Here is a 26,994-nt window from a genome sequence, read left to right on the forward strand (position 1 = left end):
ACACTCAAACTGGCACCAAGGACCATGCCACACTCAGTCACTGACATGACTGAGATTTCTTTTCCCTCATTCTGAAGTTTGATGTAAAGATCACCTGAAAGAATTTATGCTTTGCACTGCTGACACGTGATTGGCTGATTGGATAATTGCGTGATTATCAAATGCATAATCATCACATGCATGCCTAAACGCGGAGCAGTTAACGCACGGTGCATCTGCTCACTCGGTAATTAATTCACGTGCACCTACTCCTCCTCCTCTTCCTCCTCCACCTCCTCCTCCTCCTCCTCCTCCTGTCCGGTCGGCGCCATCGCTCTGATCGGGAGTGCATCCATCTCCCAGCGCGCGCGCGACGCCGCCGCCGCCGCCGCTCCCGTTAGTGCGGTCCCTGCGCGCGCGACACACCAACTACACCAACCAAGACAAGACGAGACGAGACAAGACAAGACAAGAAGGAGGCAGAAGCAGAGACCGAGACGGAAGCAGGATGCGCGCGCTGCTCGGCGTCCCGACTCCCATCTTCCTCCTCGTCGTGTACGGATTGTGTCCCTCTATGGTGAGCGTGGCGCGTGCATTCTTTAACCCAACGACGCGTTATTGCATTCATATGAGCGCTCTTTCTACAGAGAGGGAGCAGCGCGTGGGTTGAGTGGGTCATATCGATCTCTTCTATAGGCTATATATTTATTATTATTATTATTAGTATTAGTATTATTATTATTATTATTAGTATTAATTTTACAAATGCATCTCGTGAAGTTTGTACGATTTCTTAATTCTCATGAACAAGAAGATGCACTTGATGTGCGCGTTGTGTTGCATCACATTACAACAGCGGGATGCTCGTGCGCGCGTGTGATGGTCGGCTTTAAAGTTTGACTTAAAAAAAAAAAAAAAAAAAAGTCAATAGGAATCAAACATTGCGCTCGTGACGCATATATGGATCCATAAGCACAGAGACAGATTTGCACTGCAGGACTGATTGCATGCACAGATATGCGCAGAGGTGCGCGAGCGTTTGCAAAAGAAAAAAAAAAAATAGCTGGAAAATGCAATGTCACTATAATCACACACACACACACACACACAAACACACACACACACACACACACACACAAACACACACACACACCTGGCACTGTTGCATGCTCCTTTTCACATTTAAGGAATTTGCTTGGAGTTGTGTTGTGACATGCTGATTCAGGCACTCAGCACATTCTGCACAGGTTTACCTAATTCATCGGATTATCTTCTAAAGTACCGGATTATCTCATGCACAGTTGGATTAACACCAACACTCTTAGAGAAATAGTTTTATTTAGTTTCATTTACGCACATCTTACCACAGATTTAACCTCTCATCCAAGACGGGTTTGGTATCTGAGGTTTTTCTGCTTTTTTGATTTTGCATTTGAGTTTATATCTCCATAAATTCTCCATAAATTCATGTCAAAAGCTTAATGTATTTGCTTCAAACAGGATCATTAAGCTTCATAATATCATAATATTTAAACAATGCAGTGACATCACTTCTTACTTTACGACTTTGGGGTCTAGGGAGGGTGGAGAAAAGAAATGTTTTAAATGTTTTAAAGTGTCCAATATGGTGGCTCTTATAATATTCTAATGTTCAGCTCTGTGCTGAAGAAACAGAGAAGTTTCCTGTTCTCACTTACATTACAGCAGCTATAAACAGTTGTTCCCTCAGCAGTCTCTTTTTTCTCTTTCATGGAGTTAATAAGACAAAAAAATCGCAGCTTGTCACGTTACCGAGAAACCTCAAAGAAACGTAAACTCCTCAGTCCTGAAGATGTCGGAAAACTTAAAGTTACAGCTTTACCTCTGAAACTCCTTCCATACATGTTAAATAAACATCTCCCTACATATCAACAGTTAAAGAAGTTTTTAATCTGTTTATTATTAGAGGAGTGTTTGCTGTACACGTCCCTGTGAATGAGCTGTTACTATAGAAACGGACGATTAGAGAGTGCATTAATATAAAGCTGCGATTTGCAGCCGCACTACTGTCAGAGCTGCTGTTCTAGAAAATTAATCAACACCTTCTGGAAAAATCAGATAAAGATATATATTGAGGGAAATAACCTGGACTTTAAGGGGTTAATACAATTAATAATAAAAGCACTCATAAATCCAGTATTCAGCCAGAAACCTTTATGATGTTAATATTCATATTTGCAGTTTACACAGCCGGCATGCTGACTATAAAAGTGTAATTAAACGACATGTTGAAAGGTTAAAACAATTCCAGTTGTGCATAAACGCAGCTTGCTTGTTCCCCGTATCCTGTAGACACATTCTTCTTCTTTTTGGCTCTTGACAAAAAACTGGCATGTACTCCGCTTTCTCTGTACTTCATACTGTTTATCCTTCAGCTCTCAGGTTCATAACTGCAGATAAATGCTGCGCTTGTCATTGTGTTCCATAGAGAAAAGTGTTACAGCCTTCTCTCAGCGGGAGACGAGCCTGCACTTGGTACCTGGTCATTTATAAATGCCTTATTTATACGCTGTATTCGTATATTTCATCTGCTACTACATTAGAAGGCCAATGATGTTTATAACACCAGCACGCTGCAGTGACCCACGCTTCAGCAGGCTCATTCTGGAAAAGACTAAAGACAACCTTCAGATACGAGGCTCCATGTATTTCATTGTAAAAATACACCTTTTTAATGCTTAAGGATCAAATCCAGAGACAGCTCTTAACCTTTAGCTGCTTACCACTTCGCTTGAATTGTGACACTTGACTTACCTCTTCGCTTGAAATTTGAAATCATAGTAAAAGTAGAAGTAAAAAAGGGCAACTTAGAAATATACAGAGGTTAGAAAGTAACTAAGTACTTAAATGTGTACAAAAGTGACATCTTAGCAAGTGAAAATGTGTTGAATAGAATCAAATTCATCTAAAATTTCCTATTTGAAAAAATTAGAATAAACCAAATATAAGATTCTTAAACATATTCCTAGAATTTTATTTTTTTTTTTTACTAATTTCAAGCTTGAAATATTCTTGTGCTATTGGCAGATATTATTGCTAATGTTTAGCATTTATTTGTAGAAAGAAGCAAAATGTTCAGCCAATAGAATCAGAAAATGTGCAGCTTGAAATTATTAAGTGTCTAGAAATAGAATTAATAATCTTATATTTGTTTTATTGTAATCTTATAATTAGAAATTATGAGATAAATTTGACTATATTTATGGTTTTTTAATAGCTAAGATGTCACTGCAGTGTGTAAAGTGACATTCTAGCATCAGACAACTTCTGATCTAAACAACTGTAAAACGTTTACACACAGGTTGACGATCACTCCCATGTGATTTTGGGCTGAAATAAAGCCTATGCAAATGAAAAACCGCGCGGTCCAAAACTTTGCTAATGCACGTTCCTGTTCTGCATGCTCAACACGTGCTCGTGCAGTACTGTAGTGGTTATAAAGCTCAGTACTCATGAGGGCTATAAACAGTCATTAAAACTTTTTCAATCGTTTCCAGAAACACTGCAGAATGCTGGATTGGGTAGCACAGTGCTTCATAAAATCAAAGAGCCATCCAGAATAGCAGGATAGCTTTAGCCAGGAGCAGCGTCCCCGCTACAGACTTCCTTCCACCTTCTCTCGGCTGGGACAAATTTATCCCGAAGCTGTTTCCATTTTCTCTTGACAGTTTCTTTTGACAGTTAGAACTAACAGAACACACAGTTTCTTGCCTGGCATTTTCACTTACTGTTCCATCGGAGTGTAGATCACATTATATATACAGTATAAGTTTATTTGAAGGAACCAGCTCTGTGAGTTACTCATCATACTGCTGGTCTGCCATGACCATTAACAGAGAGAAACTAGCCTCTGCCCTGAGCTGATTATAGCGCCCCCTTGCTGCAACACTCAGAATCCAGCTTGTGTTGCATTATAAATTTTGCCATGACACATTTCTGAACCCAACAACACGTGAAGTCTACTTAGCTCGAAGTGTATGAGTTTGCGTAGATAGATTAGGGCAGGGGTCTTCAATCTTCTCTGCAAAAGACCAGTGTGGCTGCCAAATAGGAGGAGCACTTGATAGTTGATTGGAGACCAAGATGAACTGATTAAACAAGTGGAATTCGTTGGAATGAAAGCCTGCAGCTACACTGGTCTGTTGTGGAGAAGAATGAAGAGCCCTGCGTTAGGGCATGTTTCGGCCATAAGTTGCACAATTTTTTTTATAAAATCGTCACAAAAAGTATAACTTCATTCTAAGGAATATGGCCAGCGTCTGGAACATGCTGGTTTTTTGGTTGGTGTTGATAGATCAAATAGAAATGGAGTTATAGTAAGTTAAAGTTGATAGAAAAATAATCTAAGGCTTTGTTTTGATTGTCCAACTACAAAGGACTGTCGCTGCATTTATTGGAATATCTCATTTCTCATATAAACAAACAGAAAAATTGTTTGAATCTGCAGATTCAAATCTACAGGTTGAATTGGAAAGGTCAAACAAACCGGAGATAACCAGACAAAAAGGACTTGGAGTCAAAACACATGGAAAACAGTAGAGAAGTTTCAGATGATAAACCTTTTTTTAAAGATGTTATTTAAAGACAAAATCAAAAGCAAACAAAAAACAGACAAAATAGCCCCAGACCTCCAAGGGTTACCACATGTAAGAGCGAGAATGAGACCTAACACACATCAGTGTAATCTATCTGCTGCTACGCACACGCTAGCATGTGAGAGATTAGGAATAAAGCCGTTGATAGTTAGCCTTAGCTAATGTTTTCTCACACTCCTTGGTTCCTTAGCAAAAGAGGCACTAATTTAGCTTTGTGAATCTTCCGTGTACTTCATGTAAATTTAATGCTTTATACTTTTCTAGTTTAGCTTGAGTTAAGAACTATTGGATTTGGATTAGATTTGGATACATGTCTCTTTGGATAAAGGAAATCTGTTCATGTCATGTGTCTTTTATCTGAATTGGACTCCGAATCTGAATTGGATAAATTTACCCAAATGCATTTCCAGAGATTATTACGACTATCATGCTATAGTGACCTCTCTGATCTCCCTCTTTCTCACACATACAATATTCCTGCCATCCCTCTCTCTCTCTCTCTCTCTCTCTCTCACTTATAAAAGCCAAATCCGTCATGTTAAAACACTGCCACAATTTGAGTGATGATGTTTTTTAATCAAACCTCTCAAAGTGAAAGTGTGTGTCCAGGATCTTTTTTTCCCGTCATGTTTTTCATGCATGCGATTACACAATTACATGGACAGGGGGTCAGCGACCCTTGTTAAGCATTGATTGTAGGAGATGCTCGCTAAATATAAGCCTGTGCTGAAACTACGCCAAGTAATAATGCATGTGACTCATGGATAAGCGCATCACAGGACGTGGCTGAGTGATGTTCGGATGAATTGATGCAGTCAGTAGGTGGAAATACAACATCAAGGAAAATTACAGCCATGGAAATATGAGGTGTCTGTGTACTAACTGATTACATGCCATACTGTGGTATATTGTCCATACCTGCCTATTATAGAGAAGGCTTTCTAGATAGGCAGCATTTTTAGGGAATATGGCATGCATCCTCCTGTTCCTACTGTGAAGTTGATTATTTTCCTACAACAGAACATCCTGAAGTGTTTTATTTCGCTTATACCACAGCAATTTGTCAACGATTACACATTTCTGTTTATAAAAAAATGGCATATTTTAAACATACATTTCGTGTCATAGAACGTCTGTGAAAGAAGTTCTTGTTTTTACTTATGTTATAGCAGCTATAAACAGTCGTTCTCTCACCATCTTTTTTCTCTCTCTTGATGTTAATAAGAAAAAATAACGCAGACTGTCATGAGAAACGACAAAGCATTAAAAACTCCTCTGTCCTGAAGATGTTGGAAAACGTAAAGTTACAGCTTTACCTCTGACTGTTCCAAAGTGCTGACACTGGAGACTCCTTCCATAAATGTTAAATAAACATCTCCTTCCAGAAAACTTCACCATATCAATGAGTACACGTTTTTTAATCTGTTTGTGTGTTGCGTCCACAGTACAGGTCCCTGTGAATGAGCTGTTACTATAGAAATGATAACGTATTAAAATGAGTACATGTTATTCAATAATTAATCAGCTGTTAATTAATCAACACCTACTGAGCAGTAAGAATGAAGAATTCAACAATGCTGCTGTATAATTCTGTTTATTGAACATTCTTCTTCTAGACATCTCAAATTGTTCAAATGGTCTCACACTTGGAAATTCTTAGGTTATATAAAACCTTACAATGGTTAAGGCTAGTTTTAAGGGAGGAGTTAGTGTTATTCCCTTTACCTTTAATGACTTTATGATTTAATTTTTTATACAAAATCAAACAAAAATCTTAACATCACTCACATCTGTTTGAATTCTCACAAATTTCTCTTGAGATCAGCTTGAATTGCTCCATGCTCCTGTTGTTCGTGTTGTCTCACTGGTGAGAAACCACATGGAAACATCAGGAACTCCATTATTCAGCTGCTTCTGCACCACAAAGTTCCTATCTGTCCAATGCCTTGGGTTTTATTTTAATGGCTATATTATGAACCAAATCCTTGCTGTCACCTCCTTCAGCAGGTGTCTCTTCTCAGCGCGTAGCTCTACTCCTCTAACACTGGTATTTAATCTCGGCAGGCTTTAGAGTATCACTGCTTCTTTGAGGAAGAGAGATACAGTGAATGTTTTTCCTGTGAAAATAGAGATATCAGACTAACTAGTGAGCTCAGGTTTGTCAGTGTTGAGCATTATCTCCTGTTACCAAACTGTCAAGTAAATTAGCATGGATAGCTGAATGTTGTTATATTTAATCTTCTAAAAAAAATCAGGTTATTTATTTGGAGATCTGAAGGAACTCTTTGTAATATATGAAGTTGTGAACACTACAGATGTTCATGAAGTGACAGCTGTTTCACTGTTTTTACTGCTGTGTTTGTTAAACTGGCTACTTATGGCTACAACATGATGATTACAGGCAGACGTCAAGGTGAGGTTAGACATTTGCCTAAATAAAAACATATCTACATTATTTTGGAGAAATATATTGTTACGCTTTCTTAAAGTTTCACCTTTCATTGGACACGTTACAGTGAAAATAAAGCTGCTTCTTCTTAAAGTTGAGGTTTCAATGTATGCAGTATTATTGGCAGAAAAACTGTCCCAAAACCAAAATGTCACACAAACCTATTTTTTTTTTTTTTTTAGATTAGATTCAGCCTTCTTGTCATTGAGCAGCATACAAGTACAAAGTCGAAATGCAGCCAAGAATAATCTTTGGCTGTTTGCTAGAATTCAGTCACAGTGATGTATGACAGGATTTCCCACAACACCACATACAAATATAGAACCCTAAACAGTACTTAGAGAAACTTTTAGGGTCCCTCTAGGGGAGTTACATATACATCCTACATCAGAGGGGTTCTCTATCAGAGAAGATTCCATCTACGACTCCACTGGGAAGCCAAGAACCCTTAACTATCCAAAGAAACCTTAAGAACCCCTTTTCTAAGATTGGATTAAGATCTGTTTTTTTTATCTATCATCTTTTTAAAAGTTTTTTTTTCTTCTTTTTTTTTTGGTTATGGAAGCCAGTTGGACTGGTTGGTTCTGGGTTCTATGATGATGGAGGGTGCTTTATTTTCTATTAGTCCATTTGCAGAGTCTGAATCAGAGTGAAATTTATACTTTTGATTCTCTTGATATTTGGTTTGGTTTGGTTTCACACTGCACTTAATTAAATGAACCAAAAAGGTGCGTGTAGGTCTGAAAACATTCTGATAAAACTCGCTCATACATCAGTCACAAATACGGTCATGGAAAAATATAAATAAACCTTTAGCAAATGAGTGTAGAAGTCACCCGAGTATGGAGAATGCAGAGCTGGTGCTCAATAAATGAGTTAAGGAGAATAAGTTTGAATGATAATTATGTATAAATGACAAGCTTAAACCATTGTGTGTCACATTCAGCATTTATTTTTTCCTTTTGTTTGGTGTAAATCTTCTAGCATTTGTGCACCTCCTAGCTCAGATGCTCTCGGACCCGAGTATGATTGTTGTGTTCTCACCTGCCTGAAGAACCGCAGCATGGTGGAGAACACACCAGGGTTATGTTCGAACACACTAAGCACTCGGACCCAGTGCTTAAAGTATTGCCAGGAGCCTTGTTGGCTTTCTGAGCTTGTTCTCTGTGTCTGTGGTTCAGAAAAGATTGCCAGAGTGTGTGGCATCCTTCCTAGACAGCGATGTCTCCCACAATTTGTCTCTTGTCGTTGTCCTTCTGCTGCTTTTCATGACCATCTAATCTTAAACAGCAGGTCAGATTAACCAGGTTTGATTTGGAGAGTGTGTAACAAGAGTCTCATCTCAAGCATGCTGCGATCTGAATGCTGACCTGCCATGTCATTTCTCCCAACACCTGATGCTGATGTATAATATTACATATCTTCTCTGTTTGATGATGACTTCCAATGAAATAGCTACAACTGTTTATCCGGTATTGACATTTCCCTTATCAAGTTCCAACTCCTGTAAATGGGACTTTGAACCTCCTCATTCAGAGCAGAGGGGAGAAATAGGTATCACAAATTTTTCTTTTCTTTTCTTGGGATGATGTTACTGTCTCTCCTTACAATCAGAGTGACACTAGCCAATCGTGAGCTCATGTATGTGGAAGAGGGTAGATAGCACTTTCCTCTGAGTGTGTTGTGTTGTGTGTGAGTGTGTTGTGGTGCCCTGTGATGCAGCATGAGCAGAAGTTTGAGAGAAAGAAAAACACATGCTAGCCTCCACCCTACATCACTGGTAGATATGAGAGAACTATCTAGTAGGCCAGCATTGGCAAAATGACCAAATTGGGAGAAAATGGAGTTAAAAAGCAACAACGAAAAAGAGCTAGCAATACACAGTCAGTCAGGATGCTGGATTAGGGCTTGTGTTTTGGGATGTCCATCTGTGCATCTATCTGAGATGCTCATTAAAGCAATATCTTAAGAATTAGTTGTTGAATGTTTGTAGCATTTATATGTAATTATCATTGTAACTTGCAGATCTGGAACTGGCTAGGTTTTGAAACAGACCCAAACACTGCCAAGCAAGATCAAATGTCTGAAACAGTTTTTCTTTAATAACGTTCTTCCTGTTTGTATATTTTAAGGGAATTTCAGGCACAAATTATTAACAAGAAGGACTAGACTTGTTGGTGGCAGAGGAATCCTTGTTGAAGTCCTTGGGGGTGGGTTTTTCCTTGTTTCTTGGTGGTTTATGTTGTTTAAGAATAGTAAATTAGCTGCAACCAGAAACATACAATGTAGCCAACTTTGTGTATGCATAGAACTCGATAAATAAATTTCAGAAAGTGAAAATGCATTTTTAAAGCCTGCATAATTAGTTGCATAACGTCAAATTTGAAGTCAAATGCTTTTTAATTTTAATTACCTCGGTCATGCCTAATTCAGAAGGAGACACTGAGTGCTAATTTCTCATGTAACTCTGGCTTTACAGTATTTTCACATTGACACAGCAGTGCTATGCTCTATAGTTATTGTTTAATGGTTGGTACATCGTGTGAAGAACACAGAGATTTGATTTTGGGATCTTGAACTGGCATTAGTATGTACTATTTGTACTTGAGTTAGTAGAACAATTGCACAGCCATTTGTTTGGTGTGATATTTAGGGGTCCAAGCACCAAAACTGCTGGAAGCTTATTGTTTTTGTTAGGATTTAAGGGGACTATGCACCAAAGGTGCTTGAACCCTATTGTAATTGTTAGGATTTTTCTTTATTTCTTCTTTTTCTGTTTTATAAGAAATCTTGCAGAAAGCATCATAGAAAGTTGGACATGAAACTTGGTCAACAGGTAGTACTCCCTCCCACTACTCAGGCAAGCGAGAGGGGCCTATTTGGCCCAATGCTGGCACTGTAGCAAAGCATTTTAACATGTTGGGTTATATATCGAAAACCATAAGTCCTACGGGGAAAATTCTTTTTGCTACTTATTGGCATGGGTTCTCCCAAACAAAAAATTCCCAAGAACCATTTAGCCCCACCGCACAGATTTTTTGCTAATTTGCATAATATTCAAATCCTACTTTTGCAATCTAGTCCTAGGACTTTTGGCCTTTTGCCACAATCTTGATGTGAAAATACTCAGGTCAGTGTGAAACTCCATAATTATTAAAAACATATTGACATTTGTAAACAATATGGATGCCATACCTCAATTAATTCTAAAGAGGTGGAGGCTAATTTAAATTAATACTGTACAGCTCTTAATTATGCTTGCTTGCATGTTTTCACACAAATATGAAAGGCATGCACAGGACTAGTAAGCTACACAACTCACTCGGATTGGCAACTGGGGATGCTGTTCAAGTTTTTTTTAACACAAAAACGAGTATATATCTGGACAAGTAAGGTTAAATTTGTATAATATGCGAAATATATTTTTGCAAACTAGTCCTAGGAATTTTTGGCCAGTGTTCCCTTAATTAGTGTCAAATTACTCAACAGATTCAAGTATTCAAGAATTGTCAGAAAGATGTTAAGATTTGCAAACAACATGGCCTCCACATCCCAATCAATCCAAGTGTGGTGGCGCCTGATTTGCTAAAACAGCCGTAACTGAGGACTGCTTTTTGTGGATTGACACGAAACTTGAAAGGCATCTTCACATCAGTGTTATAAGGAGGTGTGTAATGTTTGGGGTATGGATGTTGATGGGGGGCAGAGCTAAGTTCAAATATATGTTTCTCAGGAACCGAAAGTCTGAAAAAGCTGAACCTTGGTGTTCTAAATTGTTTTGCTAATCTGTAACTGGATTTTTATTTCAATTAGGTTACTTCAAAATAGCCACCTTCAGCCAAATAGCTTTTAGCAACATTTTATACAATTTCAGACATTTCATACTTATGTTTTGTGAGAAAAAACCTGAGACGTATGTTCATCTATGGAATCTTTATTGTTTTTTTGTAACTTGGCAAGAACTGGCTACTGGGAGTGCTATTTCCTAAAGGTGCTTGGACCCCAATACTCACTGCTTGCAGTTATATTTGTAAATGGAATTGTTTGTCAGAAATCTTATTTTGGGTTTTGTGTGTTTGATACTTGTTGATAGTAACATATTTTTTAAACCAAATCTCTCCCAGTTTAGTTGTCACTAATAGACTTCTTGTTACTAGATCATGTAACACCGTGCAGGAGAGTGAGTGCTAACATGTCCTTCCTCTGATACATGCAATGCCACTGCAGCCACAAGGTCACACTCATCAACAGATAGATAGACAGACAGACATATACACAGAGAGAGAGAGAGAGAGAAAGAGAGAGAGAGAGAGAGAGAGACAGAGAGAAATACGCACAAGGTCATTTTGCCCAGCCACGGATCAGTGCCAATTATGCGTCTCAGCGCTCATGAATGGCTGTGGCCTCATTGGGATTCGGTCTTGTGATGTCTCAGTAATAGGCAGAAACCTCTGACATGTCAGGAGCATTATGTTACAAAATTAGTGGGAGTGGCATAAATAGGATTTGTCTAGATCAGGTGATGTCAACTGGTGAATCCAGAAAATTCATCGCACCGAACCGAGTACTTGAATAAATTCTGTAGCAGATGCTCGTTATCAGCCAGTCACCTGAATTTACGCTAATTATTTAGCGGCAGAAGCAGAAAGAAAGGAGAGAGGTTTAATGCTGCATATGACTTAACTCAGAAAAGGGAAGTCTGAATGCAGAATTATATACAATTATTTATACAATAATCACATTATTGTTATAATTTTTGACATACAAAGTGTGAAAAAAACATGGATGCCTCCATGAAAGTGTGTGTTGTGTTAGCAATGAGCCAGCCAGCTAACATTAGTGACCATGAGTTTATGATGTATTTACTTTCTCAAAACAGTGAAATGTATTATGTATTATGCCAGTGTTATAGATTTAACCAACTAATGGTTCTGTATTGGTTGATCTAAAGTAAATACAAGTCATGTAAAGTAGTGAAGTGATGTTTTATTTAGTGCTGACAGCGTGAGCCACCATGTGGACATGACGTCGAGGAGACCTTTCTGTGTAGGAATTCCATATTGAGGCGGTGTTCTCATTGTTTTTTTTTTTTGTTTGTTCCTAGTTAGAGGTCAGAAATTTACAAAATTACAAGCTTTACACAATTGCAGAATAATTAGTGAAGTGATGCTTAAAGATGATTAGACAAATATACTCTGTATATATACTCTGATGTCTCACCTTTTCTGTGACACTAGTCAAAATTGTAAACAAGAAATGCCACAATGAAACAAAATATAAGCACTTCAAATCGCCTTACTAATATATGTAAATCACGAATGGTTAAAATCTAAAAGATAAATGCTACCACCACCATTCAGACGTTAGTCACTTTTGCAAGAAAGACTTGTTACAAGTGACATGTTCCATTTGTTTTCTTTTTACATATTTAATCAAATCTCCTTGCACCAAATGTTCGTACTCTGAAGACCCCTGAATCATTAAGCTAGCTAGCTAATATTATCAATACCATTTGGCTCAGAAACACACAGAATAACCTTGTAGACATCTTGTAAACTCATTTATATACGTATATGGTATTATGGGAAAAACACATCATTTGTTGCTGTGGCTGACTTTAAAAAAAAGTCAACTTTAAAACTTTAAAAAAGTTTTTCTTTAATTTGCTTTGATGCCTCAACTTTCACCAAAATAATGTAGATATGTTTTTTTTTAATTAACCTTCTAAACTTGCCTGGGCTTTCTGCAGAAGGTAGATAAGGAGTCAGTTTAATAAATGCAGCTGTAAAAATGTCTGGAGGCTATGAATAAAGGCAGGAATAAAGATAGACACAGTAGAGACAGATTTCATGGTCATATTTATTATGTTTTATTTTCCTTATTACATGTTAAATGAAATAAAACAGCAGCTGCTTTTAAATAATCCCTGTATTGGTGTCTTTTAATGAAATCGCAATGAAATGGATCCCAGATTGTTGAGGTCCTCACCCTCACTTCCTGCATAGCAGTGCTATTTTTCACCAACTGTACTTGTGACCAATATTCATTCTCAAGTCAAGCACACATCTGATGATGCTCCCATGCAGAAGAAAATAAAATCCACACAGAACTCAGACATAAAAATGTATATAGAAAAGTAAGTCAATTGGAGTAATTGACAGATGATTGTTGTGCAGTTCGGACCAGCCACATGTACACGACTCTCATAACAGCATTCGATTTTTCTTATTTTTTGAAAGCCCAAACAGAAACGCATGTCAAAACAGAGACCTGCTGCCACCCAAATTCAGTCCCAACCACAAATAATGCTAGCTACATTAGCTGTGAGATTAGCAAGCAATTTTAATTGTTTACACCAAATTTTTCCAGATGCTGTTTAGCAGAAATCATGACTAACTACAATAGATATTCCAACTAGTTTATAAACGGAATATTCAGAACATGTATTAAAATGAAAATATGCAATGTCTTTCCTATTATCAAATGTAATTTCAACGTCGTGCTGACTTTTTTTTTTTAGATGAGTTACATATGTTGGTTATTAGATTTGGTTCTTATAGAAGTGTGTGAGTTTGTTAGTGCACTTGTTCCCACTCTCACTTTGTACTTGTTCTACATGGGCTTGTTTGGACAGATAATACATTACACACTGTGTATTGAATGCTGATACACCAATGAGAGAGAAACAGAGAGAGAGAGAGAGAGAGAGAGAGAGAGAGGGAGAGAGCACAAGAGCGATGGAGAATAAACAGAGAAACCAATAAAAGGTGCAGGTTCTACAACGTTCTAATGGCTTTTATTTGCAGGAAAAATTGATGAGCAGCATGACACAACACAATAATACTGAAGATAAAGAATTAGGACGACATGCCGTCTCTCTCTCTGTTGGTGAGGAAAGTAGGAAACATGAAGATGTGTAGACAGATGCAGCACACACACACACACACACACACAAACACACAGTCTGTACGGACATCTTGCTGTGTTGCTGCGCTTTAACTTTACTGTTTGTCATCCCATTTGTCACAGCGTCATTAGTGTCCGTCTCCATGCAGTTCGATCAGAAAGCACGGGTCGCAGTAACTGTATTAAAAACGAGTGGCCCATGATGATAAATGGTGATGTTTAGGAACAGCTACAAACCCATAGAGAAAGCTCAACAAACAGACATGGAGTCCCTCCTCAGAGCCAAAATGTTAACTCGTTTAAAAGGCGTGATCATCAGTCAGGACGCAGTCGTGTCCATCCTGCCAGCTCACACAACCTTTTCAACTTTTTTTTCTTTCTTTTTAAATGAAATGGTGTGATGAATGACTGGTTCAAGCAGCTCCATCATTCTGCTCCTATTTACTGAATTATTCTTGGTTCAGAAGGTCATTACCTTGCAACAGCACAGTGCGTGATGCAATAAACTTAGTTTGGAGCGTTCATATTTATGCATATGTTAGAGTTGTTGTCTGATTGTTTTGAATGTGTAGAGTATATGCTAGGGAAATTTCATCATTGCAGACTTCAAAAGCTTTCATCAGACGTTTTCCCCATGAGACCCACTTCCCACTTTTATGAGAACTTTTCCAATTATCGTTAATTCATTACTATGAAAGTGTTAGATTTAATACTTTGCTGTAGGACTATTTAATCTTTTTTTTTTTCAGCCAAAATGTTCAGTGCACTCGAAGCATTCTCCGTGTAACTTAAAAGATAGTGAGGATCTATCTTTTCTCGTCATCTTTCAAAGGTCGTGGGCCAAAACATGACTAACGTGAGATGGGCTTGTCTCCTCTGGAGTTTTTATAACATGCAGTTCTGATACAGTCTTTAAAATATTTATTTTTGGTAATATCTGCATATAATATGCACACATTTAATATAACCCCTAAAATCTGTTCGACTTGATGCGTAATTGCATATTACACAGGAGTCTCTGAATCAGGACCTCAGGGTGGAGACGATGAGAGTTTATTATTTGCTACAGCATCTTGTGGTATCAAAGTTGAATGTCAGGGATCAGAAGAACGCCGGGGAAATGCCGTACCATATATGTGTTCATGACAGATAGACAGCTTGTTCTCCGGCAGAGCGAAAGAGAAAGAGTGAGAGATGGAGTGATAGACGAGGAGAGAGTGGTGCAACAGGGCCAACTGTGAATGACAGGCATATATTAAGTGTGTGTGTGTGTGTGTGTTTGTTCAGTTGGAGAAGAGTGATGACGGATACAGAGATGATGAATGCTGAGTGTGTTTGTCCTGTAAGGTACATCCACAGGAGCTAACACCACGCCCACTTCCCATCTCTCTCTCTCTCTCTCTCTCTCTCTCTCTCTCTCTCTCTCATCTTTCCTCTGCAGTAATTGTGGAGCCACCTGAACCGTTTGCTTTTGTTCTGTGCTGTGATGTGCCTCGCATCTCAACTCCACCTCCGAATTATAGATCAAAGCCAGTAGAGAGCGATCAGGTGCACTGTGGGTGGAGAGAGACAGAGACAGAGAGAGTGAGAGAGAGGGCATGTAAAGAGCAATGTGACAAGCCTGATCCACCCTCTTCCTCTTCCCCTCTTTCTCTCTCTCTCTCTCTCTGTGATCTGAGAGAGACCCCCAAGCCCTCACACTCCACACCAAAACACATTTCCTGTTAAATTAGGGCTGCAGGAATTCAAGGCAGAGCGAGAGTTGGAGCTCATCCGTCTTTTACTCAGTGAGTGTCACCGGGGAATGGGTTGCCTGTTCCACTGCAGCTTTTATAGCAAGGAAGCTCTGGATATGACTTGGATAAAAGAGTGTGTTACCTGCTTCAAGGCTGGAATACAAACGAGAAAGAGATAGATACAGAGAGAGACAGAAAGACAGAGACGAGGGGAGATAGACACAGAAGGATACAAAGAGAGAAAGAAACACACAGCGCGAGAGAGAGAGAGAGAGAAACAGACAGAAAAAAAGAGACACAGACAGAAAGAGAGAGACAGAGAAGGGAGACAGAAGGAAAGAAAAGGACAGAGAGATACAGTGGGAGAGACAAAGAATGAGACCAAGATACAGAGGGAGATACTGTTATTAAGGGAGCTCTTAAAAGCCTTGAACAAGTCTCCAAAAGTGTTTGTAGAGTTTGTTTGGTAGTCCGTCGATTCCAGGTGCACATCCCACTGCAAGCTGCTGAACAGCAGTGGCCACTTCCTGCCTTCAGCTGCCTTTGCTGTTACGGCACCATCCGATCGTCTGAGATACAGCATCTGGTTCTGGTGTTTTACTTTTCTAGGGAAGTTGAAGAAAAAGGCATCCATGTCCTCAGTGAGCTTAAAGGGGTATCCATGTCCTTAATGCTGGAGATGCGAGATCTTATTAGGGCTGCTTTGGCTTGTTCATGAAGGAAGGAACTTAAAGCCTTTCTCCTTTCTTCCAGTAGACTGCGCATGCCAGCGTCATTCCTGCTAATCATTTAACTTATACTAAGGTTGTTTCTGTCTCAAGTTCTTGGATTGTACCTTTTATTGTCTCTGATATGTGTGTTGTATATTTCTGACAAAATTCTTTTATTTGTGTTTACCCCACCTCCCATCAAGAACCAAACTGTTAAAAACCCTTTTAAAAACCGTTAAAAACCTTTTTCTTTTTTCTCCACTGAATGAAAACCCCCTGAATTTTTCACAAAACCCCTCATCCTGAAGCAGTTTTGTATTAAACTGCCAGTATAATCACTGCTTTTTGGTGTCAGACATCATTAGATCTATTGTGACTCGGTGATGATCTGAAAAGCCAATGGGGAACATGGCTGCTTTATAAACTCTACTTCTGTTTGTTTTAGTGACGTAAAACCTGTCCAGTCTCGCTGCAGTGATCCTTGTATCAGTGACTTTAACCCACATGTATAGTTTTAGGCCCTGATTTTTCTCTCTCCACCAAGCCAGACTGACTGATGAGCCCCTCAATGTGTTTAGCAGACTGTGGCTGTGGTTCGTCACCATTTCTGTCTAAAGTGAATTCTGGAGTGCAGTTCCAATCCCCTCCCATTACCATTAAGGATGTGCTGCTACTCTGTTGTAGTGCATTCTCTATTTTGTAAAAGAGCTATACCATCTCACTGCCATTATTGGGGGCATAAACATTTATAAAAATAAACTCTATCCTCTTTATTTCTGCCTGCACCATTAAAACCCTACTCTGTTCTAGCTCTGTTCCTCGTGTGTTGATTTCACCTAGCATCCTGTTGAAAAGTATTGCCACCCTACCACTGACTTTAGACCCATGGCTATGAAAAATTTTCCACCACATTGCCCACAAGGAGAAAGGATGAATAGGTAAAGACAGCAGTGCAGAAAGAGGAAAACGCCCAGTGTGACGTCTTCATTTGTGCTTTCTTTTAGCAGAGGACTTCAGTTCTTCAGTTCTTTGATAGATGGTTCTATCAATATCTCTCTATGGTTCTAACAATATCTCTCTTTTTGTTCTAGTTAATCATAATTTGATGTTTGTTGTATCTTTACTACGGATGCTAGGAATTTGTCAAAGGAAAAAATAACCTTGACCGATTTGCCAAAAGTCAGTTATTTCCTTGAGTGTGTAAAGCTGCTGATCTCCCCCAAACTGTGATAAACTGATGTCTGATATGTCAGAAAAATGATCTTACTGCGATTCCTTCTCCTGCATATCCTCATCCTGCTCTGTTTGAAACTTTGCTGATTCTCCCACGCTGTCTGAACCCACCGCCCCCCACCCCGCGCTGTCTGACCTGCCCACCCCCAGCTGCTCCGTGTGTTTACCTGTGCTAAGGGCTCCTGAGCCCTCTCCACCTTTCTCTGCAGATGTCTGCACATCTGACCCATCTTTTAATTCCTCACTTTCCTTTTTTGCCATCCACCTGTTCCTCACCTGTCTTTTCACTACTGTTCAGCACATTTTCACTACTGTTCAGCATTGTGTTGGTTAGTGTCCCGCCCTCCGGCAGTATCTGACTACTCTGTGCTGTGCCTTGCCCCAGCCTGACTCTCTGCCCTGACCCTGCTAGCCCCAGCTTCCTTGCTGTCCTGTGCTCTATGCGGGCAGATGAACTTTTTGTGCCCAATGTCCCCACACTCGAAGCATCTAATGCTCCCAGTACTGGCGTACAGCATGTCTGATTTTCCTTCATGCCATGAGATATGACATATATTCCATGTCTCTATCTCTCTCTCTCTCTGAATGAGATATCTAATGTGGGCTCATTCAGAAATGTGAGCATTGTGCACCTGAAGTGCCTCAGTGCAGGGTTTTTACAGTTTACCGTGACCTCTCACACAGCACTATTTTACTGAAGCGAGACAGTTCCCGCTCGATATCTCCATTAGGGATATATGGAGAAATGTTTGTCACTGTAACTTTTGTTGTTGTTGTTACACCCAGCGGAGAGCTTTATTCTGTCTTCAATCAGCTGATGCACGAGTTCCCTCTCCTTTACAAACACCACCACACATTCATCCATGATGCGGACACAATGTTTTCACATCCAACACACTCTCCTCCTGCCAGTAGAACCTGTTCCACCAATGCCTCAGAGCTCACCTCACACCACATCCCGTGACAGAGTGAGAGGGGACGGGCTCCCGGGCACCACCACCCTGCACTCTGCCACAAGACCAACACCTCAACACGGAGATAAATAAAACTAGTATCGCCGTTTGCTTGCTTTTCAATTTAGTTGTTCACCTTATGCTTCATGTAAAGATTTAGAGCACTAACAAAAGTTTTCAGAAATAGAAAATGCTAATTTGCTCTCACACCATGCTCCACACACCACTCTCACCCACAACCTCCCAGTATGCACCAGAGAGAGAAAGAGAGGGAGAGAGAAAGTGAGTGAGAGAAAGAGAGCTAGAGAGATAGAGTGAGACAAAGACAGGGAGGGAGAGAAAGAGAGAGAGAGACAGAAAAGGAGAGAGAGAGAGAGGGCGGGAGAGAGAACAGGCATTACAGACAGTATGTACATACTCGAAACATGTTAGGGTGAACCTAAGAATTGTTGTCAGTTCCCCAGACAGGGGTCAAGCCACAGAAGGGCAAAAGCAGAGCAGAACAGAGCTGGCTAATTCATAATTAATCACCATCATACAGACAGATCAGGGGTTAACACCTCTACAAGACTTCCATTATGAACTAGGACAAGGACCAGACTAGAAAATCCACAGCTTTGTAAAGCAGACTTTAAAAAGACTGACTAGTCAGAGATAACAAGCTACAGGTGCGAATAATTAACAACCATGGCGACAGGACAATGAGAACAGGAAATACAGACCATATAAGGAAAGTAAAGGGCAAAACAAATCTTTAACTCTATAATCATTCTACTTAAATTCTACAAAAATACTTTTTTCGTCTGTTTAGAATACTGTGGGAGTGTCAGGTTGAATAATGATTGACATTGGCATCTCCCTGGCAACATAAACAACTCAACAGATCTAGTGCAAGAAAATGTAAGAATCTATCTATCTATCTATCTATCTACGTATCTATCTATCACTTGTATTTTGTACATATTTATTGCAGCATATTTGTGCTACTGTTGTTGCTTGTGGGTGTAATTTTTTTTAGTTCAGGTGAGAAATGGTATATACATTTTCTAAAGCTAACTAGTTAAACGCAATTAAATAGTCAGTGTGAAAATCAGTTGTTTGGTTTACATGTTACTGGATCGGGTTCATACTATCTTTTCGCCAGATTAAGAAAGAAACCTAAATGTACTCTATCACCAATGAACTTGATTGATTTTTCATCATAATTTCTCTATACAACCTTTTTGTGAGGTTGTTTATGACAGGATAAGATGATGCACATCGAACAGTAAATGGGAATCAGGAAACGAAGAAACCTTGGACCTCATGTGCCATAGGATTGGTCCGAGAAATCATTCCAGCCAGTTTTGTTGGATTTGTTGCTTTACCACTTCATACCTAATATGTAAAGAATTCAGAAAATCTAAACTTTCAGTCACTTTGTCACTTAAATCACGGCTCCCACATAGCAAATGAATGCTCATCTTTGTGCTTTGTTCCTTGCTTAGTCTGAATGTAGGGTTAGTTTGAGAATTTCTCAGGCATTGATCTTCCACACAGCACCTGCTCACTTTCAGTGTGTCTGTTGCTTTTGTAGATGGCAGGAAAGTTTGCTCTATTCTTCTTTAATTCTTTGACACTCAAGGAAGCCTTGTGTGCTTGACTCCAGCGAGTTGAAAAAGGTACACTGACTAGCATAGGATCATATTGCAAAGGTACAGAAGTGGAATGTTTATCATTAATAAGAATATTTTTTTCTTTCATTTAACTTCCACATATCACACATACTTTCTACAGCACGTCATATAGTCATCCAGTGCAGCTGCTAAAGACTGAGACTATGTTGTAGCCCAGAATATGCTAACTGCAGTAAAATGGTGTATGTAAAATGGTAAAAGGGCAGCTAGATGGAGTTTAGATCAAGGCTGAGTGAGCAGAAAAGATGTCACTTCAATTTCCATGGTTGGTGTTAAGACAGGATCCAGCTCAAACAATTCAGAAGAAAACCTAAACGTCATAAGACAGGAACTCTACTTTTAAAAATCAGTATCAAATAGAGAAAATCCGAAAATTGGAAACATTACTACAGAATTTGAAAAAAAAAAAACTAGAAAAAACCTAAAAAAAGCAGCACAGTACTTAGAATGATCAATGTGTTTTACTACACGTATTTGTGTGTGGTTAAAATCTAAAAACTAAAATCTAAAATAAAAAAAGGTGTAAACAATAGTCAGTATGACTGAACCGATAAAGCAACACTGAAGTAAACTGAGACAGAGAGGGAGAGAGAGAGAGAGACACAGACAGACAGACAACACACTGTACCATGCGTTTCAGATATTTCATCCCAAACATTTCATCAGCCACCAAAATAAATACACCTTTCACCCTGAGGCCATAAGCAACACTACTTGCTGTACGTGCAATAGCCCACTGCACAGGTATGGCCACATCTGCAATATTACAGCTTTCAGTGGTTATCCATAAGAATGGGGACAAAAAGAAACCATTCAGAGAAATGGAAATCAGGATGAACTTTATGGTATTCCCAATGGGATGCTAACGTTGCAGGAGCAGTAATGAAATGATGAACATATGGCAGTCAGTGAAACCAATGCAATGTGCAACACACAAAATCTTTATATGTTTCTCATTTATAAATTTATACTCTTGTGTATTTTGTACTTATATTAAACAAAAATACATGATCCATGTTTAAAGCTGCTGTTGACTTATTTTCATGATTGAGCTCTTATTATTAGCTATAGCTTTTGTGGTAAACTTACTCCTTGCACAGTTGATGGATTGTGACAGTTGATGAGTTCTTTTTTGTCTAAAATCACACTTTTAGAAATTAAAGTACCAAAGGAAGTGCCAAAGAATTGGTGTTTCCTTAAAGATGACTTACTTCAATTTCTGTGTCACAGGCTGTAGGAGCAGGATCGAGCAATCAGAAAGGCATCAAATAGAGGCAGAGAAATTCCTGCTTATCTTTCAGTAGGAAGCTGCAAAGTCTCACCTCTAGCACTGCTGTAGAGATGATTCCAAGTCTGATGTTTATCTACTTGCTTTTCTGGTTTCTTTGGTTACTTTGATTATTGCTTTGCATATATAATGCTGCACTCAACTAAAGCTCATAATTCAAACTTTTTTGACTTCTGACTAGTACAAACCAAAGAGAACACCACTCAACTCAGAATTTCTACTTGGAAAGTTGTCCCTGTAAATAGTCAAAAGTAAATAAAATATCACTTCACTACTTTAATTGTGTTCATAGTAGTATTTACTTTAGAACAATCAACACAGACGCATTAGTTGGTTAAATCCATAACACTGGCCAAACAGTTCACTGCTTTGAGAAAGTAAATACATCATAAGTTCAAACCTGCCAAGCTTGAAAATGACCTGTTTCCTAGTTCAGACATCCCACTTCTGAGTTAAGTCCAATGCAGCATTACTCTGTTTCTGATCACCTGATCCACGGATTTGACTGATTTAAAAAAAAAAAAAAAAGTCCTGCATTTGCATCCAAACCTGTGTAAGATTGATGACAGAAATCTCCTCCTTCTACTACATCACTCACTATTGTCCAGAACTGGCACCCGCCACATCCAAATCCATCAAAATCCAGTGTCAGCCAAGAGCCACCACAACTCCACACCCAATCCAATCTGGACATTATAGAACTCTCACTCAACTGATTATTGACCACACATGTTACCTGATAAATTCTTATTTAATTCATTAGTGCATATATACCAGCTGTTTTGCTTATAATCTTTGTGAGGTTTTTCCATTTCATGTGCATTTCAGAGGGTTGTTTCTCAGTTTCCTCTCTCTGATTTCACCTTTGCTTCTGCCATGTTTTTTTTTCATTTTTATCTTGATTATTCTTTGTTGTGATGAATATCTATTAGAATGGCCACTGCCTGATTTCGGATGATTCAGAAGTTTGTCTGCTGATTTAGATTCTCAGTAGATTCTTCATGACACAACCACAAAACTGCCAAGATCATTTACCACACATAGACCTGTGCACTTGTGGTTAAATATACAATCATACTGATCCACTGGAGACAGAGTACCTTGTTCCTGTATGGTCAACCCACACTGTAAGGGAAATACTAGCTGTAGTGTCCATCACAATGAAGCTCTTGTTTGTCCGCTTTTGATATCCATGTTTCAGTCCCTCACTGGAAAAGCTGGGAAGTTTTGACTGTCACAGTAGCATACTGATACATGAAAACTTTCATTCAAGGGAATGATTAACTGTCTGACACTAGACGATTGCGAAGGTTTATTGACAATCTCTATTGCACTCTGCCATGATGGAGTCAAATGTCACATTACTTGACTTCTCAGAGCTAGTGTTTTTTCTGCACATTCAAATAAATTATGCCATTGAACATCAAATACAATGCAGGAGTTCCTCTCTGACTATGAGATACTGTATTTTTCTTGCTACTTCCTTCCTGCAGCATAGGTGAAACTTAGTGGATATAACCGTCCAAGTCCATGCATAGCAACTTGGATGCAATTCGGTGCTGTCCTTTTCAACTTCTTTGGTTATGTTACTAGCAGAAAAGGGGTGTTTATGGGCAACTCAAAAATCACCGAATGGCCAGTTCCTAAGACCCCTAAGGACTTCTAGAATGTTTTTGGCTTTGCAAACTTTTACAGGCAGTTCATTCAAGGGTTAAGTGGGTGAGTAAAGGCCCACCCAGGCTTTCCTCCTGCTAAAAAAAGGCATTCACCACGTCGCCCAACCTGAAGCAGCCTGGCCTTGATCACCCATTCATCATAGATGTGGATGTCTCATAGACTGGAGTGGGATTCATGCTCTCTCAGAGACCAGGGTACCCCCAAAGCTCCACACTGTGGCCTTCTTTTCTCATAAGCTTTCCCTGACCGAATGGGAAGCAGTAGCTTCTGCCAGTAAAAATGTCCCTGGAGAAGTGGAGGCACTGGCAGAACAATCATTTGTTGTTTGTACAGACCACGAGAATCTGCAATCTGGAATATTTCAAGAAGATTACCTAGGCACACTCCTCCCCAGGCCCAAGGTCAATCAGTGGTTCACAAAATGTAATAACTGCTCTGGTACAAGTATTGGTGGATCTTCATGCTTACCAACATTCACAAGTTCATTAAATCAAGCTTCCTCTCCCCAACATGGTCAAGTCTCCTGTATATTTCCCCACAAATCTTCCCCCTTCTCAATAGTACACCACCATCCTTATCATCACTGACCGATTTTCAAAGTTCCATGCCTAATGCCTTTGCCAGCCTTGCCCACAACATTTGAAAAGGAAGAAATTTTGTTCCAACATGTGTTTTGGAAATTATGGAATCCCAGAGGATTTAATATCTGATCGTGCAGCCCAGTTCACATCTGAAGTATGGAACTTAATCATGGAGAATTTGGGAGTTTCAGTGAGTCTTACCTCAGGTTACTGCCCTCAAGCTAATTACCAAGTAAATCAAACCAACAGTTTTTCAGGACTTTATGTGCAGATAATCAGAAAGATTGGGCCCAGTACCTGCCATGGCCAAAGGATGCCCAGAGCTCCCTGCGACACAGTACCGTGCAACTGAAACCTTTCCAGTGTGTGTGTTTGGTTACCAACTTTTGCTTATCGGCCTTTGTTGCCCAGGACCATAACTACTACTAATACCCTGGCTGTTGATGGCTGCTTTTGCACAGAAAGTGTGTTAGAGCACACGTGAATGTCTTGATCAAGTCACTCAACAAACGGAGAGATTCCAAGTGCCTTCAAGGTAGCTCAGTGAAACAATGAGGTCCTAACAAGCTTAACCTGCCCCAACAGAGCCACCAAACCCTGTCATTCCATCTCAGCTCCCATGGAAGTAGCTACGTTACCCCAACCTCCCCTTGACCTCAAGGGTCAGTCTGCTTACATAATTAGCCCAGAGGAGAGAAGCTGTATTCCTACTCATGACATCTTTGACTCCAGGTTGTCGCAAGAGATTCATGCAGAGCACTTTGACCATCCTGTCCCATGTCCTAGATGTAGGCTCAAGATCAGTTCCCAGAGTGAGCTCAGAGAGTCTGTTGTATCACAAACATTACCTCCCAGAAATCCTCACCATCACTGACTTTTTCTGCAATGAATGCCAATTCCCAGAATCCCCAGCCAGTTAAGGAAATACAGAATCTGCCATATGACTGGTCACATGATATATTGCTCAAAAATGACCTGGATGTCATCAGAAAGTAAAAAAAAATGTTGCCAAACCATGTTATGTGATTAGCACCAATGATAAATCATTCAGACTTGTAATGTATAAAATTTGAAGTAGCAACATAAACAGGAGCAAAACTGTTTATGGACACCAGCATACTTTTTAGAGAAAAGGAGAGAAATCAATTTCTCCATTTCAACCTAGGTATTGATTTTCTGTATATCTAAAAATCCAAAACATTTCTTTCTCCAAAAGTTTGTGTTTAATCTCGCACTACACTGACTTGAACTTTGTATGTAATTCTAATAATATTTTTAATGGGTTTTCACTTCCTCAGTATGGTTCCTTATGAGGCAGCACTGTAGCATATTGGACATACTCAGATATAGTGGTATTTTATGTTTTTACTTTTTTTCTCTCAGAAAACAAGTTGAAACATCTGGCTGTTTGTGCCAGGAGGAAGAGGCATGCAATATTTACAAAAATGCAACATCTACAATGTGCATCTATCTGATATCTAACAATTACTCAATGCAATGCTTGAAACAATGCTCAAATGTCTCATCTACAGGTGAGCATGTAGCACATATACAGTTTAACTGAGCTACCATCAAGCTGGAGTATATAAAGTTCAAATGCTGGGATATAGCTGAAAATTGTCAAGGTACAAAAGCTAGCATAATGCTGTGGTGTAAAGTTCAAAAGCATCATCATCATCAGAAATGAAAATGCACAAATAGATACACACTGGCTCTAGTGTGTAAGCGTAACATACTGTATATACATTGTTTGTGCAGACGATTGGGCCGAAGGAGGGCTGGCAGGTGTACAGTTCAGCGCAGGATGCAGATGGTCGCTGTATCTGCACTGTAGTGGCCCCGGAGCAGAATCTCTGTTCCAGAGACGCCAAAAGTAGACAGTTACGCCAACTACTGGAGAAGGTACCACACCACACACTTTACACACACATACACACAGATTGAGGTTCAAAAATCTGACCTTCATTTGTGAACAACACTGAACTCTGATTTAAATTCTGTTGTGTATATCATCTGAAAGTCACTAAGAGCCAATCACTTGACCATGTAGTAACCAGCAACACAAGGCATTGGTGGATAGAGTAAGATGTAATGGTGATCAGCCATTACTGTCATGGTAATAAAAGTGAATTAGATATATTAATATTCACAGACATTCTGTTAGAAGATTTAAACTTACCCAAAGCAATGGATACTGCTGGAGTTCTGATATCATGAATAAATTGGACGCTAAAATTTGCCTATCATGCTGAGTTAATATTTGTGGGTTCAAAAAAGTGGAAATGAAAAAATGCAGATCCCTGCTACGCTGGATTGGTGAAAAGAAGAAAAAACATGTACAACACAAAGCAACTCAGTGATGAGGAAGCAAAGTTAATGCAAATGTGTTATTATCAATTTGAAACATCTGGCTTGCAAGGTGCTAGGATCTCTTGTGACTAAATTGCACTTGCTTATGAAATACTATAACTACACTAACTGGAAAGAAACTGTGAGGGACTATATTGTTTTTGGAATAAATTCAGCAAAGGTTTGTGGGGGAAAAAGTGTGCTTCACAGTGAGCTTCAGCTTGAGCGTTGTTCAGTGAAAGGCACAATATTTTCAAAATGTGAAAAGTCTAATTTCTTTGTGAGAGTCTGTCATTCCAACCAAAACAATACAGAGGATGTAAACATAGATTACATGAGTATTGACAAAGTGACAGGAAAATCAAAATCATCACTGTGAGAAAGCAGGAATCATCTGGCATAAAGAGCATGATTCAAGAAGGTTAAAGATTTCATCACAAATGTTCCAGGGCTGATACGAACCTACTATATCTCCAGCAAAGAGCTCTGCCCACAAGCTGATGCATTGAAATATGGCCTTCTCTGCAAGAAAGCAAACCCAGTGGCTATGCATTTAAATTTAAATTTGCTCATTTGGCTTATAGTTTTATCCACAGTGACTTACAATTGAGACAGTATACAACTGAGCAGATGAGGGTTAAGGCTTTGCTCAAGAACCAAACAGTGGCAGCTTGGCAATACTGGGATTTGAACTCAAAGCCTTCTTATCAGAAGCCCAAAGCCGTAACCAGTGTTCACCACTACCTTATCCCTCACAGACAGCAAGATCAGTTACACCCTAAAAAAATATGTGCCCATGTGTCAATATGCATACAGCCTGCAC

General features: G+C 39.3%; 1 protein-coding gene across 1 annotated transcript in view; it reads left to right on the plus strand.

Annotated features, from left to right (window-relative positions):
- Positions 1-319: 319 nt before the first annotated feature.
- olfm3a (olfactomedin 3a) overlaps positions 320-26,994 on the plus strand; it is a 50,874-nt gene continuing 24,199 nt past the window's right edge. The window contains exons 1-2 of the mRNA XM_026947944.3: positions 320-556; positions 25,581-25,724. Coding sequence (XP_026803745.1) covers positions 488-556; positions 25,581-25,724 — 213 coding nt within the window. The 5' untranslated portion in view covers positions 320-487. The remainder of the gene's footprint in view (positions 557-25,580; positions 25,725-26,994) is intronic.

The sequence above is a fragment of the Pangasianodon hypophthalmus genome, chromosome 1 (genome assembly GCF_027358585.1).
Source record: "Pangasianodon hypophthalmus isolate fPanHyp1 chromosome 1, fPanHyp1.pri, whole genome shotgun sequence".
In the NCBI taxonomy this organism is placed as follows: domain Eukaryota; kingdom Metazoa; phylum Chordata; class Actinopteri; order Siluriformes; family Pangasiidae; genus Pangasianodon; species Pangasianodon hypophthalmus.